Genomic DNA, 14,117 nt, shown 5'->3' with positions numbered 1-14,117 from the left:
GCAGTTATGCGTTTGGATAAAAGTGCTGTAGTTATGTCAAACGTGAAAAGGGAAAAATAGAAGAAAGAAATGTTAGGGTTATATGGGTAATTTGGAGATTGTATAAAAATATTAAGCACAAAAAGATAAAAATGTGGTCAACTTAAAACAGCTTATAAGCTAAAAAAAAAAAAACACCCCTACCCCAGCTTTTAACTTTTGGCTTAAAATAATTTTTTAAAACTTAAAATAAGCTGTTTTGAGTATTGCCAAACAACTAAATAAGTCAAAAATCAGCTTTTAAGTCAGTTTGACCAGCTTTTAAGCTGAGCCAAACAGGCTCTACACCGATGTATAAAATGTGAAGGGGAGGAGTAAGAAAAGAAATGAAAGAGTTACAAAGACATGAGACATATAAATTTTAATCTATTAAAATAAGAGAAATTACATTACCCTGAGGGGTAGCTCGACTGGTAAAGGCATGAGGACAGTCCTTCTTGTTGTCAGTTCGAGCCCCAGCAAGGCCACTGGAGGCATTACAAACCGGACGCGTCTCCAGGGCCCTGTGAAACTAACCGTGGTGAACCCTCCTTGAAACAACGGGACCCGGTGGGTACAACTAGTTGAGTTCGCAAAGCGATACCCGGAAATCACGCCAAAAAAGAAGAAGAGAAAATACATCAAAAAAAAAATTCCTAAACTTGGTCGAAAAACTTACTTTAACACTTAAACTATACGGGCATTTAAATACCCTTCTTAACATCTTTGAAGTGAATTAAATACAACCCTAGGGGATGACATGACAAAGAGAGTAAGTTCACTCTCCTAATAGTCTGTGAAGGAGTTAAAAGAAAAACTAAAATTGTAAAGTCATACAGATGACATATTTTATTGGTCAATATATAATAAATATTTTAAATATTATTTCTTAATGTATTACCTTGTATTAAAATATATGAATATTTTTATTGGCACATAAAAACTTTAACTTTTTTTCTCTTTATTTTGTTGTCTCTCCCAATATAGATTCTTCTCCATTGGAGCATCATTCTTTCCTCCATCTTCACCTTTAACTTTATTTACTATTTCAATTTCACAATCTCTTTAGTAATCCACAAAATCCAACTCCACCATCTTATTGTTGACGTCAATTTCACACATCATTTTTCACCAGAGCTAAAAAACTTGCTAGTTTGTCGGACTTTATGGAGACAAAATCAATGATATTTTTGCTTTTTAAATTTTTCGAAGACGAAGGTGACAAATAAGACGTGAAAGGAAGAGAAACGGGAAGTAGCGTCTGATTGTTGTTGTTTTGTTGCTCGATCTAAGAGTTTCAAAGCTCACTTTAATGGTGTTTTAAGGAAAAAAGTGATGGTGAAGTGGTGATTCAATTGTTTCTTGGGGTTCGGAGAATCTAGTAATGGAGTTTCGGCGGTGATTTGAGAGTTACGATGAAAGGAGTTTGGATGGTGGAGGTAGTTGAAAAATATGGAGAGAGAAAAAAATCAACATAGAAGAGCTAGAAATGGTGAAGAAGAAGGAAGAAGAAAGAAGTGAGGAGGTGGGTGGGGACTGGGTATGGGGGAAAATAAAAATGGGTCAACATTTTTAATTTTAATTCTAGAAAATGCACTTTAAATTAATTAATTAATGTAAATTAATTATAAGAAGTGTTAAAGAAAAATGGTGAATAAATGACGTTTTTAATTCATTTAAAAAATGTTAAAGGAGATATTTAAACGCTCGTAAAATTGAAGTGCTAGAGTAAATTTTTCGATCAAATTCAGGAGGAGTTTTATGGATTTTATCATTAAAATAATCCCTCAAACAACTACAACATGGTGTGTCTCAACCACCATAAAATTATTTAGATAAACTCAGCATAAAGCTACTTATTATATTTCTCATATTGAGAATAAATTTATAATCGAGGAATCCAATATTTGTAAGCTACAACAAATGGGCCTTACCCAACAAGAAAGTTCCCCTAGAGCCCTAAGGTATTCAAGCCAATGTCTTTGTGCCATGTGTGAAGGTCATTGGTAGTGTCAAACTAATATTCTTGTTGTGCTCAGGCTTGTACATGCTCGTCCACGCACCTGACATCCTTGAAAATCTTGTTTTCTTTCTTTTTTTCTCTATGTTTTCAAAAGATAGTACGATCTTAGGTGGTACTCCTCTCAAGATGCCTCCAGATTAAAGTAACTCGAGATCTTACTTTCATGTCAAGTTTCCTCAACCATACTTGCTTATCATCTAGCCACGTGACTTGACCAACTTAGAACCATAAAGATAATCCCTTCACTCTTTGTGATTAAAGCTATTTGCCCATGGGAAGATGAATTTTTTTTATTCCTTTCTTTCAGGAAGAGGAAAAAGCTTTTAAACCTTTTAATGAAAATGTTGCCGAGACACAGTTTATCCTACAACATTTAATGTTCTGTAAGTGTCTATTATGCAAGCTGTCGAGAAAATTGTGACACATCTAAATTGTCGCCTCTTGTATATATTTTTGACGATTTCTTTATTCTTTAAGAATCACATTCAATTGATCTTCAAGTATTTAGAAAGTCCTTCATATTTTCTATCTTCTTCTGTAATATCCTTGTTTAAAATACATCTCTGGAATTCCCTCTTTTTGAAGATGCGAAAACTGACTTTCTGTACTCTTTTTGGGAAGGTGACTTCTAGATTTCGGAGAGCAGCCTCCTACCTCTTGGTTAGGGTTATCCTTTTCCCTAGATCATCACTTCATCATATTTTCTCCCCTTGTTCGGGAATAAATCTCTTGTTTCTCTCTTGTACGTCTTGATGAGAAAGGTCAATTGCGGATCAATAAATTTATTTATTTATTTTTTGCATAGAAGATTTCCTTCAAGGTATTAACCTTCCAAAGAATTGGAACTATAAATGTACTTTCCTCCATTTGTACTTCTCATCCCGTTGAACTTGTTTATTCTTTTTCTTATCATGTTTAATGATTGATATTGACATCAAAAACTTGGGCCCAAATGATTCTTAACTTTATTATTACTCAAGATAGTGATTTTCGACGAATGATGGTGCCAAAATTATTCTTCCTTTTCTTCAAATTTCTACTTTCAATTAGTACGAGTGATTTTCATGTTTTGTGAAGGAACTAAGGCTGGAAAACGGACAGGACCGGATCAACAGGACCAGTTTTACCGGAAATCGGATCGGTACCGAACTTTTCTTATCGGATTTTCTTACCGGTACTGAATTTTACCGGATCGAATTTACTAGAAAAATCAACTTGTTCCGCCTGGTCCGTTAGTAACCGGGTTGGACCGGTTTGGAACCGGGTCTTACCGGTTCATCCGGTACCTTTTTTTTTATTTTAATTATTATATAATATTATATATTTATATTAAAAACTTCAATTGAAAACTTTAAAGTTTATATAAGTTTGAAATTGAATTTATACTTTAAAGTTTCAAATTGAATTTAAAGTTTTATATTGAACTTAAGTTTGAAATTGAATTTAACGTTTTTTAAACTTTATATTGAATTTAAAGTTTGAAATTGAATTTAAACTTTAAAGTTTATTGAATTTAAAGTTTTAATTTAAACTTTTATTAAAATAATTAAAAATTAAATTTATAAAATGACATGAATTAAATAGAAGAGGCTATTATAAAAGAAAATCAAGGCAAATAGTCGTATATTTATTCAAATAAATAAATTATACAATACAAATATTAGAAAGAGAATAAGAGTACATAATTTAGGAGGAATTGAATAGTAATTATTATACTAACAATTGTATTTTTTTTTAAAATTCTTTTTGTAAATTTAGTATCATTTGAAAAGAAAGATTTTTTGGAATTGACATTTGTCGTTCTTCTTCCATTGCTTCCATGTCATCATCACTATTTTCATCAAATATTTCATCTATTTGGTCTTCTATATGGCTACTTAATAGTGGTAGTCCGGTGTTTCTTCTTTCAGCATTGACACAATCTCGAAACAACATCGATATTTCCAAACTGTCCTTTGCTAATGAATATCGATGATCTCCAATCATAAATCTCGCTGCACTAAAGGTTTACTCCGAAGCAACTTATGATGCTTGAATCGCTAGCACATCTCGAACAATTCTAAAAAGGGTCGGAAATTGATTTTCACGATTCTTCCACCATATTAATATTCGAGGTTGAAGTTGTCCTTCTTCATGCCTAATCTTTTCCCGTGCCTGGTTGAAATATAAATCAAAATCATTATTAATAGAAGATTCAAGCTCAAGATATTCATCCATCAAATCATCCGTATCATCACTTTTAGGCTTAGAAGATGAAGGTTCAACTATTGGAATATTTTTTTCCATAACTTTATATGCATTATATAAATCTCTAACTTTCGTATAAATGCTACTTTTACATTGTTCAACACTAGGAGTTTCATCATCTTTAATTTCTAAATTTACATAAATCTTTTCAACCATTCTTTCAACACCTCTTAATTTATAATTTGGGTTGAAAGTAGTAGCAGTCAAATAGATTTGAGGAATAGGAAAAAATATTTTTTGAATTTTTCAATCATAAAAGCAAGTGAATCTTTAAATTTTTCTTTTCCTTTATATTTTACAAATTCAATTGAAATAACACAAATATTTACTAAAACTAAAGAAATAGTAGGATAATATTGATTAGAACATGCATTTGTTGCTCTATAAAAAATATGTAAAAAATCAATCAGTTCTTTTGTATTTTGCCAATCTTCAAAGCCAATTATTAAACTTGGATCCGCATTATGAGCATTAAAAACTAATTGTAGCGGTTCTTGATAAACATAAGCAACTTGAAGCATTTCAAATAAAGAATTCCATCTAGTGCATATTTCTTTTGGAATTTCCTATATGCAAGTCCACATTCATTACAACGATTTTTAAATTTTGTAATTCTAGATTTTACTTTAGCTTTAAAAATCCAATTACAAGCAAGTCTAATTTTTTTCACAAGAAACTCCAAATTGAGAAATACCATCTTTTACTATTAAATTATATACATGTGCGGCACACTTAATATGAAAACAATCACTATCAATTGGACAAAGTTTAATTTTTAAATAATCAACGGCACTTAAATTATTAGAAGCATTATCTAAAGTGACACTCATTATTTTATCACATATTCCATAATATTGTAAAATAGAGCCTACTTTTGATGCTATATAAGAATCAATTTTAGTTTCTTCAACATATTTATACGCTAATACTCGTTTTTGCATGTTCCATTCATGGTCAATCCAATGGACAGTAAGTGTAAAATAATCGTTACTATTAGGACTACGTCCCATATCAGAAGTACTAGATAATCTACCATCATAATAAGCAAATAAACAACAAAGAAAATGAGAATATTCTTTTTGATATTTAAAAAGATCACTTTTAATTGTATTTCTTGGAATACCTTCATAATCTGGGTTATATAATTCTCGAATATAATGAACAAAACCAGGATGTGAAGGAAATGAAAAAGGTAAACCACAAAGAGCAACCATTTTAGTTAATTCTCTATGATCTTTTTCTTTACTATACGTGTGGTGTGTGCTTCGACTAGCCGGGTTAGACATATTTAATACACCTTGAACCATATTAGAACCTCCAACACCCATAGAACTTTCGGGTATGGGTGTTCCATTTCTATTAGCTCTTTCTATATCATCTATGCGAGCAAATTCTTTTTTACACTTTCGTAAATGTGTTCTTAGTCGTCCCGTTCCCTCTTGTGTACCCGTAGTTACATGTTTCATTACCAATTTACATTTAGTGCACGTAACAGTAATTTTTGCCTTATTTTATATCAAAAATTTTCATACTAACGATCTTTTAACACGTACGACGGCGATATTTGAAAAAGTAGGTAAAGGGGAGACTTCGGTAACCGGACCAGTCGGGGTAGGGGTCTCTTCATCTTTCTCATTTATTTCTACTTCTTCTTCTAGTTCTTCCTCAAAATTAGTATAATGTCTATTTAAAGACTCATTATCTACTTCATTTTCAGAATTAAATTCAATAGGTCTTGGTGACGTAAAAAAAGTTCATTAACACAAGTATAATCATTAGTATTAACTAAATATCTAGGTGACAAATTTTTAGAACAAGAACTACTTACTCCTCCCTTTCTAATTTTTAATTCCGACATTGGTCTTTTACCACTATTTCTTTTCGAATTCATGTTAAAATTTAAAATAATTAAATATTATGAGAAAAACAAGCAAAATAATATAATAAAAGAGATAAAACAACTAATTAATAAACAAATAATAATTTAAGTTGATAGTTGGAACGAATGTACCAAACATCTACGTAAAAGTAGACGTATAACCAAAGCCGGATTTGATAGGTGCCTATTGTAGCTTCCGAAATTCAAACTCCAACTCAATAACATAATATAATAATTAATAATTTATGAGAGATTTAAAATTGAGACTTTGAGAGATTGTATAAGATTGTATAAGTAGTGAATTTGTGATTTAAAATGGAAAAAAGGGTATATTTATAGTGTAAATGGGTTAGAAAGGGGTGAGGGGTGATAGCTGACTGTTTTGGGCCCCAGCCCAACGGTCATAAAACTGCCACCTTAATTAAAAAAATTTGAAAAACCGACTAAACTGGTTCTTACCGGATCGGACCGGTCCAGAACCGGTTCTTACCGAACCGGTTCAACCGAATAAAAAACTGGGAACCGATCCGGTATACCAAAAGATCGGTTCGTTACCGATTCAACCGGTACCGAACGAACCGGTACGGGAACCGAACTGCAACCGGACCTGACCGGCCAAAAACCGGTCCGTTTGCCAGCCTTAGAAGGAACTAAGAAATGTATTTGAACTAAGATGTATTTATGCATTCAAATATCATATATTGTTCGTGTTTTAACTTAAATTCTGTGTATAATCTTGTGAATATCATTGTATTTATTGATGATATGTTGTGATTAGCTAATCAACATGACTATGTTGATTTTTTCAAGACAAAAAGCAAGAAAAAGACACATATAATAGATTGTAACATAATGCAGATACCCTAAACAAAGAAAAGGAAAAATAACTCTAGGAAGTACCATGAAAATAAGCCTCATGCAAACACCTATGTGAAAACTAAACTTTAGAGACTCAAAAAACAAAGTCCAAATATAAGGTGGGCCTTACGCCATCAGGTAGTTACTCTTGTCATGCCCGTCGTAGGGTGATACTTTGAATTTTTTATTCATGACTAGAAATAATTAGCACAATCAAATCACAAATTATTATTCTAATTATTAAAATAATTATAACTTTCTCAAAACAAACTTTACGGTGTACTCTCTGGCATTTTTTCTCATTGTTTTCTCACCCCATTCATGAGTACTTGAAAGAGTATTTATTTTTATACAAAGAAGAAAGAGTGATAGCATGTCATATGCCCCCAATGTTTAATTTTCATGATTAAAAATGGTAATAAAATGTGAATACCGTTAAAGATAATTGTCACCTGACACAATTTACTCTTTCCCTTCATCCAAAATCATTTTTCAATGTAAAGTCATGCACTCCTTTCAAGAAAAAATTAGGGTGTGTTTGATATGAAGAAAAACGTTTTCCTAGAGAACGTTTTCCTGGAAAACAAGTAGATTTATAACCTTTTTTCTCATGTTTGGTTGGTGAGTAGAAAATAATTTTAGGAAATTTTGGAGAAGAAGGGGGGGGGGGGGGGGGGGGGGGGGAGCTTCTGGGAATGGTAGGGGGCTTGGAGGTGGAGGCTAGGGGTGAAAAAAATTAAAATTTTAAGTTGAAAATATTTTTTTAAAATAAACTTAATTATTTTTTTCTGAGGGGGGGGGGGGGGGGGAGGGAGAGGGGGGAGGGGAACGAGGGTAGGGGTACGGTGAAAAAATGAAATTTTGAAGTTGAAATTTTCTTTTTTAAAAAATTTACATTTTTTTGTGGTGGTGGTGGAGTCCGAGGTCGGTGTGAAAAAAAAATTGAAAATTGAAATATTTTTTAAAAAAAGAATTTTTTTTTTTTTGGAATGGGGTGGAGGGATGAACGGGGTCGAGGGGAGGACGGAGTGAAAATATAAAATTTTGAGATTGAAAATATTTTTTAAAAATTGAAGTTGGATGACAGTTTTGGAAAATGTTTTCCTTAACTTTTGAAGGGAAGTCATTTTCCTTAATTTTGAGGAAAATGAGTTGATTTGGAAAACATTTTCCAAAACTATGTTTTCCTTCATACCAAACACACCCTTAATATAAAGTGTAATTAGACTAATATAACCCTGCTATAGCAACAATATCAAAAGTCTACATAAATTTCCAATTGAATAAAATGGAATCATTATTAAGGGCAAAATTAGAAAAAATAACTAATTATTTCTTGATTGTTTAAATTGACAAATAATCTTTGACAACTACTTTTAGTATATCTGCCAAACCTTTGTGGACGAAGGGAGTATTTGTTATTAATTTTGTACACTTCTTAATAAACTATCAATAGAAAGATAATTTATTATATGACCCATTGAATATAATAAAGGTTGAACTCATCGGTAGCCCCCTAAAGTTGACATCAATTTTCACTAAGGTTGAACCCATCGGTAGCTCCCTAAAGTTGACATCAATTTTCATTTGGACACTTCAACTAGACTTTGTTTATTTTAGACACCCCATATTGAGTCCCGTTGTATCATTTTAACACTTTTTGTTGTCTTGATATATTTTGTGTTGCACCCATTTTGAGCGCGTGAAAAGTTTTTTTTTTGAATTTTTTTCCTTCTTCTTCTTCACTTTTTAGCCCTCCACTTATTCCACCTCCCCCCATGAAAATTCATGATAAAGAACCTTACAAAATATGAAAAATAAAATAGAAAAACTATCACACTAATTTTAAAAACGTTTATAAGAACAAAATTTTTAAAATCATCACACTAATTTTGGAAAGATATTTTAGAACAAGACACACTTTTTTTTCAAAAAAATTAGAAGAATGTCATATATAATTTTCAAAATCAATCAAAAAAATCCTAAAATCTAATGATTTTCTAAAAAAAAAATTGGAAGAAGAATCAAGAAAATGGTTGTAGAGTTGGGGAGACAAAAGAGATGTAAGACAGATGGGGTAGAGGTGAGAGTGATATAAGGTGGGGTGGGATGGTAGAAAATAAGTAATTTTATTTATTTATTTTTGCTGAAAAATTAATTTTTTTTGAATAATTTATTTTAACATTATTATTTTTACATTCAAATGCACATGTCAGTTTTTAATTAGTCATCATGTCATTTCACCCGCATATGTGTTACACATACCTTGTAATTATAGCTGATTGACAAAAAGGTGTCAAGATGGCATATAGACCCCTACTTGAGGTGTTTAAAATGAACAAAATCTATTTGAGGTGTTTAAGTGAAAATTGATGTCAAATTTAAGAGGCTACCGATGGATTGAGTTTATAATAAATACAATATCTTGAAAAATGTAATAGATAAATTACTATAATTAATGAAAATGATCCATTGATTACAAAAGTGGATAAGTATTATCGGACATCCCAAAATAGTATAGTGGATAACTATTATTGGACAGATGGAGTAGAAGTTTTAAAGTCATAACTTGTTTGACCAAAATGATACTCACTTTGTCCCTATTTACTTGTAGATTTTTTATTTGGCACACCTATTAAAAAAAAATAATTGATATGAGTGAATTTACCATTTAAATCAATTTACTTATTAAAAAGGTTATGCCTTTTTAAAAGAACACTAAATAAATTGAAGAATAACACGTTAAAAATATTATATTTTATTGAATTGACAAAAATACAAGTAAAAAGATGCAAGTCAAAAGTCAAAATTAGACTAATAAAAAGGAATAGAGGAGTAGTAGCACATAATGTTGCCATATTTACTGCTAATAGATACTGGTAATTAAATGTAAACTATTTTAAGGGAAAATGATATGATATATTCCTTAACATTGGAATTTAAAGTTGATACACCTTTTGTTATGACAGTGACTTATATGTACATTTATCGTTATATAAATGACTCACATATATACTAATCATTACAATAGGTGCTCACATATACCCTTCATCTAACGGAAGTGAAAGAATAGTTTTTTAAAAAATACGTGTGAGGGGATCAAATATATCCCAAATGGATTATATTTTTTCAAATAAATAATTAAATAAATTTAAAAAAAACCATTTTTTTCACTTTCGTAGGAGGAAAATGGTATATTGAGTCATTTATGTAACAGTAGGAATATATATGAGTTACTTTCATAACGAGAAGTATGTCAGTTCTAAATGACAATGTTGAGAGATATATCAAACCCATTTCCAGTATTTTAAAGACAATATTATTTTTGAGATATTTAAAATATTATTCCAACACAATCATATACATACGTGACTTTTAGTGTGAGAATAGGTCCCAAAATTCATATCCCAAACCACCAACTAAATATACCAATAAACAAAAATCTATAGAATTTTAAAACATAGTTTCAGCTTAATAAGAGTGTTGCCAAGACAATGTTATTACTCGATTTGAGCATCAAACTGTTCTCATGCAAATTTCAAGACGTAAAATGTTTTAAATTTCAAGTGCATTAATTCTCTTTAATATAAGGGAAAAGATTCAAATATGTTACCAAACTTTCAGACTAGCCTCATTTATGTTATCCATTAAAAAAATTGACTCATCATGTCATTGTCATTTAAGACTAGCCTCATTTATGTTATCCATTAAAAAACGGAAATTAGTCCTTGCTTTTGCAGAGAGCCACAAGAACTCGTGATTCATAGATAAACAAAAACTGTCTTGCAAAAGGACAACCAGATAACCCCACAAAACACACTGTCATTAACAAAAGGTTAAAACAATATCAATGCAAATGTCTCCAATGTTCACAAACTACTGTAATGCCAGTGCATTTGTTACATATTCTCTTCTTGTTAGCAAATACTTCCTAAAACAAACATCATTTAATTAACAACATTACTCAAAATTTACATACACAGGTCAATCAATCCTGGCAAAATGAAGCTGTTACCGATAATTGTTCAAGTACTTTCTCAAGTTTCAGCTCTGTTTCCAGAGGTAAAAAGTACTTCAGATCAGTCATATCTCCTGAATGAGCTAACTACATTGCGATAACCAAAAGGCATTGTTCACCTACCAAAATGATATGCTTCAACGTACAACAAACTATTACCTTAGAAAGCCAAAAGAACAACCTTAAAGATTATTTGAATCCTTGACTGCTTTAGAAGCTATTTAATTGGGTGAGCATGGATACGAGCTCATCACTGGAAGGTCGATCAGCAGGCATGTCTGATAAGCATACAACTGCTATTTTTACTGCCATTAACATCTCATCTTCCTCAACCTCTTCCCCTAGAATACTCTTATCCAATGCTTCTCGAGCATCGCCTGCTTCCTGCAAACGTTGAAGCCAACATGCTAAACTTCCTCCAGTAGATGTATCCCCGAAGAAGGGATCTGTTGGGTACTTTCCAGTTAATAGAACACCCAATATAACCCCAAAGCTAAATACGTCACTCTTATCAGTATACCTGCTGCGAAATAGCAACAACTATAGGTTCAATCACTTATATTTTAGATAGGTAACTAGCTTTTATAATTAAACATCATTTGATCATATAAACTACAAGAGAACCGAAGCAACCCTACACTTGTGAAGTTCTATGTCGAGACAATTGATCGAGTATCATCTTCAAAAATCGAAAATATAATCAAGGGGAACAAGAAAGTGGAAAGCTATAACGAAGTGCAAATTTGTGTTCATTACAAACACACCACCCATAACACAACGCAACAGTTCACCTCCAATATCACTTAACATAGGCAGAGCAAACAAAAATCGAAAATTGTAAGTTGATCAGTCAACATGATTGCATCAACAAGAGGCAATTAAGCTTATCGAAAACCTAAATTCATACGAAGTGTTGGATTTGGAAAAAAAAATGATACCTGCAACTCTGGAAAGATTCTGGAGGACCATAGTTTGATGCAGCAGGGAGATTTAAAGTGGGAATGATTTTAGCCAAACCGCAATCAGCCAACCTGGGCTCAAACTCAGCATCCAACATTACATTTGTGGGCTTCAAATTCCGATGCAAAACTGTAGGATTACAAGAGAAATGAAGATACTGAAGAGCCTTAACAATCCCAACTGCAATTCGTAACCTAACTTCCCAAGTAAGTTGCAATTGATTTTCCCTAACTTTATTCATCACATCTTCGAGACTTCCACTGTTTACATAATCATAAACCAAAAAGAACGTATTCGATTCACGAACATACGCCCTTAAACTCATCAAATTCCTATGCCTTAAACCAGCAATAAGTTCAAGTTCATGTTGTATTCTTCTCTTAAATGACTTAGTATGTAACTGCGGAGAACCAGGTTCCATTCTCTTAACAGCAACAGTAAGCCCATTATCAAGAACAGTTCTGAAATATTTTCCAGAATTACTTGACCCAATCAACTGGGTATCATTATCAAGAGCTGATTGCAGAGTTTTAGGTGGAATTTTAGGAGAAAATACAACAGGGCCTTTAAGAATTGGGGCTTTGTTAATGTAACGAACAAAACTCCGAACAAGCCAAGCAAAAACAAGTGCACAAATCAAACCTGTAAACATACCAAAAAGTATACTCAGAAAAATCCTTTGAAACCTGTTTTTGAACTGATCAGATGAAGAGTTATCATCCTTGAGTATCCTTCCATGGCAATGCACAGAGATTAATTGTAGACACAAAAAACAAAGCTTGAGAACTGTGCCCATGGAAAACGAGGGTTGTTTTTACTCGTGTGAGTCGGCAAGTTTAGGGTTCAGTCCTCTGAATGTTTACACAAGGACGACAATGTGACCATTTTCTTTCTTTTTTTCTCTTTCTGAAACGAATCTTGAAGAACAAAAATCTTTTGCTGAAAAAGCTACTAATTTTAAAAGAATATAAAAAAATAATAATAAAATAAGATAAAAGAATAGAATCATTTCAAAGTTCAAATTCCACATATGTGACAACTTTGCCTCTCACCAAACAAAGATTAGTGAATAAATCCACCTTTTTACTCCACCAAAGAAATGAACCTATTAAAGATAGAACTACCTTTTTATTTTTTAATACCTACAAAATAAAACAAGATGGGGTATTCTTTTTCTGTTCTTTTCTTTTTAAAAAAAAGACCAAATGGGTCAAATTTATCATTAAACAAAATAGAATTTTTCTTTTAAATACATTAAAACCTCACTAAATTATATTTGATTTATTAATAATTTCTCTAAGATAGTAATTTCCTCGATCTTGACTTGTGTGAATGGAAAAAGTTATTCATTTTGATAAGATAATAAAATAATATATTTTTAAAAGATCCTTATATAAATATATGGTCTCATTAATTTTATAAATTAACAATTCTTTAAAAGTACAAATATATCTAAAAAATAGTGAAAAATGATTCTATTATGTCTGTTATTTTTTATTAAAATTCATATGTGGTCGAAGCTAATTTCTAACTTTTCTTATTGCATCCAAGATTTTCAGTGTTGGTTTTTCTAATTACACCATAATGCTATGAAGAATTCTAGAAGCAAGTGTTTTTTTACATGTAACTGGTTTCAAATGTATTGTGTCATCTTCAACTTTATCATCAACATTGTTTTTCCAATGATATTCACAATTTATTCTAAGCTCTAGACCTATGAACATGTATCATTTTCACCCATTAAATAGGTGTTATTAATGTCAATTTTATTGCTGCAATTATGATCATTAATCATGACATCAAGTTCATGAATGACATTTTCACAAATTGTTCTTTCAAATTCTTTGATAAGATAATAAAATAATATATTCTTTAAAGACCCTTATATAAATATATGGTCTCATTAATTTTATAAATTAACAATTCTTTAAAAGTACAAATATATCTAAAAAATAGTGAAAAATGATTCTATTATGTCTGTTATTTTTTGTTAAAATTCATATGTGGTCGAAGCTCATCTCTAACTTTTCTTATTGCATCCAAGATTTTCAGTGTTGGTTTTTCTGATTACACCATAATGCTATGAAGAATTCTAGAAGCAAGTGTTTTTTTAC

The 14,117-nt window shown here is 31.3% G+C and overlaps 1 protein-coding gene across 2 annotated transcripts; it reads right to left on the bottom strand.

Annotated features, from left to right (window-relative positions):
• Positions 1 to 10,827: 10,827 nt before the first annotated feature.
• LOC101055499 (inactive leucine-rich repeat receptor-like protein kinase CORYNE) lies at positions 10,828 to 13,184 on the bottom strand. Of its 2 annotated transcripts, none has more exons than XM_010322799.4 (2): positions 11,982 to 13,184; positions 10,828 to 11,566 (listed from the first exon to the last, which is right to left on the bottom strand). In XM_010322799.4, the coding sequence occupies exons 1-2, from the start codon at positions 12,797 to 12,799 to the stop codon at positions 11,254 to 11,256; spliced, it is 1,131 nt and encodes a 376-aa protein (XP_010321101.1). In that variant the 5' UTR covers positions 12,800 to 13,184; the 3' UTR covers positions 10,828 to 11,253. The 2 variants fall into 2 exon arrangements, with proteins under 2 accessions (XP_010321101.1, NP_001289825.1); NM_001302896.1 differs by having other exon boundaries at positions 11,254 to 11,563; positions 11,982 to 12,799.
• Positions 13,185 to 14,117: the final 933 nt, after the last annotated feature.

Source organism: Solanum lycopersicum, chromosome 5, assembly GCF_036512215.1.
Source record: "Solanum lycopersicum chromosome 5, SLM_r2.1".
Taxonomy (NCBI): domain Eukaryota; kingdom Viridiplantae; phylum Streptophyta; class Magnoliopsida; order Solanales; family Solanaceae; genus Solanum; species Solanum lycopersicum.
The sequence above is the reverse complement of the archived record's forward strand: the minus strand, read 5'-3'. Positions and strand labels throughout refer to the sequence as shown.

Excerpts from the sequence above, each read along its gene's own strand:
- LOC101055499 (XM_010322799.4), bottom strand. The coding sequence starts at position 12,799 with ATGGGCACAGTTCTCAAGCTTTGTTTTTTGTGTCTACAATTAATCTCT. Across the intron at positions 11,567-11,981 it reads GAATCTTTCCAGAGTTGCAG|CAGGTATACTGATAAGAGTG; the intron begins GTATCATTTTTT and ends GCTATTTCGCAG.